The sequence below is a fragment of the Propithecus coquereli genome, unplaced genomic scaffold, assembly GCF_000956105.1.
Source record: "Propithecus coquereli isolate 6110/MARCELLA unplaced genomic scaffold, Pcoq_1.0 Scaffold91, whole genome shotgun sequence".
In the NCBI taxonomy this organism is placed as follows: Eukaryota; Metazoa; Chordata; class Mammalia; order Primates; family Indriidae; genus Propithecus; species Propithecus coquereli.
The window spans coordinates 760293-763506 of NW_012155396.1; the positions used below are offsets into that span (position 1 = coordinate 760293).

A 3214-nucleotide genomic window follows, 5' to 3' on the forward strand; every position below is an offset into this window, starting at 1 on the left:
AGCTCACAAATAAAATTTAGAATTGTTTTTAAACCTCAGTTCAAATTTTGCCAATCTGCCCTATCAAGGAAACATTGTTTCGAATTCTTTTCCTTTTCAATATGAAGGAAAACAAGTCTAGTTAATACAAATCAAAATCAATTCTTTGAGTATCTTTTTTGTTAAAAAAAAAAAATTTAAATATAGTGCTTCTTATAACAAGGAATAAATATTTTCATGGTTGTCAGGAAAGAAATATCAGTAATAAGTAGAAAACTTATTTCATTTTGAAGTAAATGCAGTAATTCAGACTACGGAATGGGCAGACAGTCTAAGGGCTTCAGTGAAAATCTAATAGTCTTGCACCCTTAATAAATTAAGTAGTTTTCTGGCCCCAATTCCATTTTAGCTAATGCCACGGATAAGCTTTGCTATCACTATGTTCTTGTGTGAACACGTTCAGCTAATATTGTTTCATGTGTTGACTAAATTCTTTGAGCACTTATGCAACATCATTTGGTGGTAATCGAAATATGGGATCTATGCTGATTTTTATTTTCTAAAACCCTTCTAGATAAAAGCAGCAATATGGATCTCAAAAATATATTTTAAAGTATATATTACATAACAAGAAATGTGTGTAATTATAAAAATTGTTGTTAGCATACTAACAAAAACATTGATTACTAATTTATCATGAAACATAACTTATTTAGATAGCTCTTAAAAGATTTCCTCTTTTCTCCCAGGAAAAATAATTGAGAAAAATACCGTGAGAGAGCAGTTTCCGCATTTATTTTCACAGTAAGCAATCTTAATGGCTTCTTCTACATATGGGAAAGTTAGGAAGGAATAAGGCAAACCAAGATGATATACAAGACGGCCACATCTAAAAAACAAGAGAGAAAATACAGCGTCATTACAATATTTTCTGTATCATGATCCTACTTAAGTGCAGTCTGGGGTAGGTATTGTAGGTTTAGTGGTGTTATAACTAAGATCGTCTCATACTTTCAGTAAATTTCATTCAATGGGATCTACAAAGGAGCTCCCAAGCCTCTGCATACCAGGTCATGTCATAACAAGACTACAGTGAGCCTTAATACTAGCATTTTGAAATGTTATAGATGATGTCACTACATAATATAAAAAATACGTAGTATAGTCATTATGATGTGGTCAAATTCAATTTTGTAATTGACTTATAAATTCTACCAAAGCCCAAACCCCTGACTTATAAATTAGACTCTGCAAATCACATGAGCTTTTCATAACTGCTAAGGCAGCACAAATCCAACACAGCAAGAAATCATAGCATAACAAAAAGATCTCAAAGCCTTGACCAGTAGCCCATTTATTTAGATACATATCTAAGGCAACAAAAATTTCAGCACAATAAAAGAATTGGAATTATAACACTTGGCATTCTCAGAAATAGTGGGTTTGAAATGTTCTTCTTGCCCACATTTTACCCAGTATATATGGTTTTATATGAAACCATAAGGGTTATAATTTGCAACTGAGGAAATTAGAAGTTTAGGGGCCTAAAAGAATGAAATGTGATATTTAAAAAGTGTTAATGGAAGACCAAGTAGGGCTCGGGCCTAGACAGAGTCTGACTATGACTATGAAGAGCCAAAAGAAAACAAAGCACCAAAAATGTTTATAAAAGCAGATAATGCATGCATTGAGGTTCCCTCAAAATATGAATGTTTTATTTGTTCATGGAATCAAAAGCAGATTCATGCAGATCATGCTTAAATGATTAACACACTTTACAGATCAGAAATTCAGGTAGCCTTAAAATGAGTAATTAGATTAGACATAAACAAATGTGGTCTGCAAAATGTGACTATTTGGCTACAAACTACTTAGGTTAGAATTGTGCGTGACGTACAAATTGATTCTTTTAATTTAAACAGTATACCAATTTATAGGGGAAAAAATATATAACCAATTTTCTTCATTTCCCTACTGGAATGGTGAACTCTTTTGCATGCCTTACTTTTAAGAAAGCCATTTCAAAAATTGTAAAACCAAGCCCTTTAATGAGTTTATTTTGAAACTGAATATTTGGTAATAAAATAAAAGCAAATGTCTTATTTTAAATCACTTATTATTAAATGTAAAGCAGGAAGGAATCAAGTGAGGAGATTGGTGCAAAAATCTAGAGAAGAGGCAATGGTGAAGTAAACTGAGATAATGATTATGGAAACGAGATAAATACACCAAGGATTTAGAATCCATAAAATTAGGTGATTGACCCAGGATGGAAGATGTGATGGAAAGAGTCAGTAATACATGCCTGTCACACAGTTTTCTAAATGGTAGATGGCGGCAAGGCCACCACCACATAATGATTTTTGTGATATCTTGCAGCATAATAGAGGATGAGGTGGGGAGCACTAAGGATTATATGCCCTATTGCTTGTCTGCATCTGCCCCTGAGGGGGTTGTTTTATATAACTCACACAAAGGTTAAAGTATAAGCAAGTTTTAGGAGAAGATGATCAGTCCAGATTTGATTAATTGAATTTAAGATGTTTGTGAATGTATCTATGACATACATATATTGGTCTGGAGTTTAGTCATTGTGCTTGAGCTTTGTATATGTATCCGGGATCATCAGAATATATATTGTAATCGTAATCAAGGGATAGAAGAGATTGCTCAGGTAGAATATGCAGGAAACCTAAATAGATCTGAATAACACAAACAGGTACAGAATAAACAGAGGAAGAATGTGGGAAGAAGAGGAATAAGGAGGAGGAGGAGGAGGCTGTGGGGAGGAGGAGAAGAAAGAGAAGGGATGTGGGGAAAACTTGCAGAATATAAGTGTCATAGAAATCAAAAGATGACAGTGTTCCAAAAAGTAAGGAGTGGTTTTTACTTCTAAAAGTTAAAGAGAGATTATATGAGATGAGGACTGAAATATGGCATTGTATTTAACAATAAAGAAGACTGCTATGTGTGGTAGAAAAACAAATAAATAAATACAAAGCAGGTATCTTTTAATTTGGGGGGAGTATGTGTACACACCTGTCATATATGAGGAAGTCATCTTTGTTTCCATTTAAAAGAGTCCAGACATCTGTTTGGTGTTCTTCTTGTTGATAAACAGGAATATGCTCTGACACTTTATTCTTAAGATGTATATATTTTAATCGAGAAGAGAGTCCTTGATGATTAACCACTACATAGGAAACACTAGAATATCCTTCTTTCTCCAGTTTTA

The 3214-nt window shown here is 33.3% G+C and overlaps 1 protein-coding gene across 1 annotated transcript in view; it reads right to left on the minus strand.

Annotated features, from left to right (window-relative positions):
• SEPP1 (selenoprotein P, plasma, 1) overlaps nt 1–3214 on the minus strand; it is an 18586-nt gene that overhangs the window by 7472 nt on the left and 7900 nt on the right. The window contains 2 exon segments of the mRNA XM_012664769.1: nt 751–868; nt 3019–3214. Coding sequence (XP_012520223.1) covers nt 751–868; nt 3019–3214 — 314 coding nt within the window.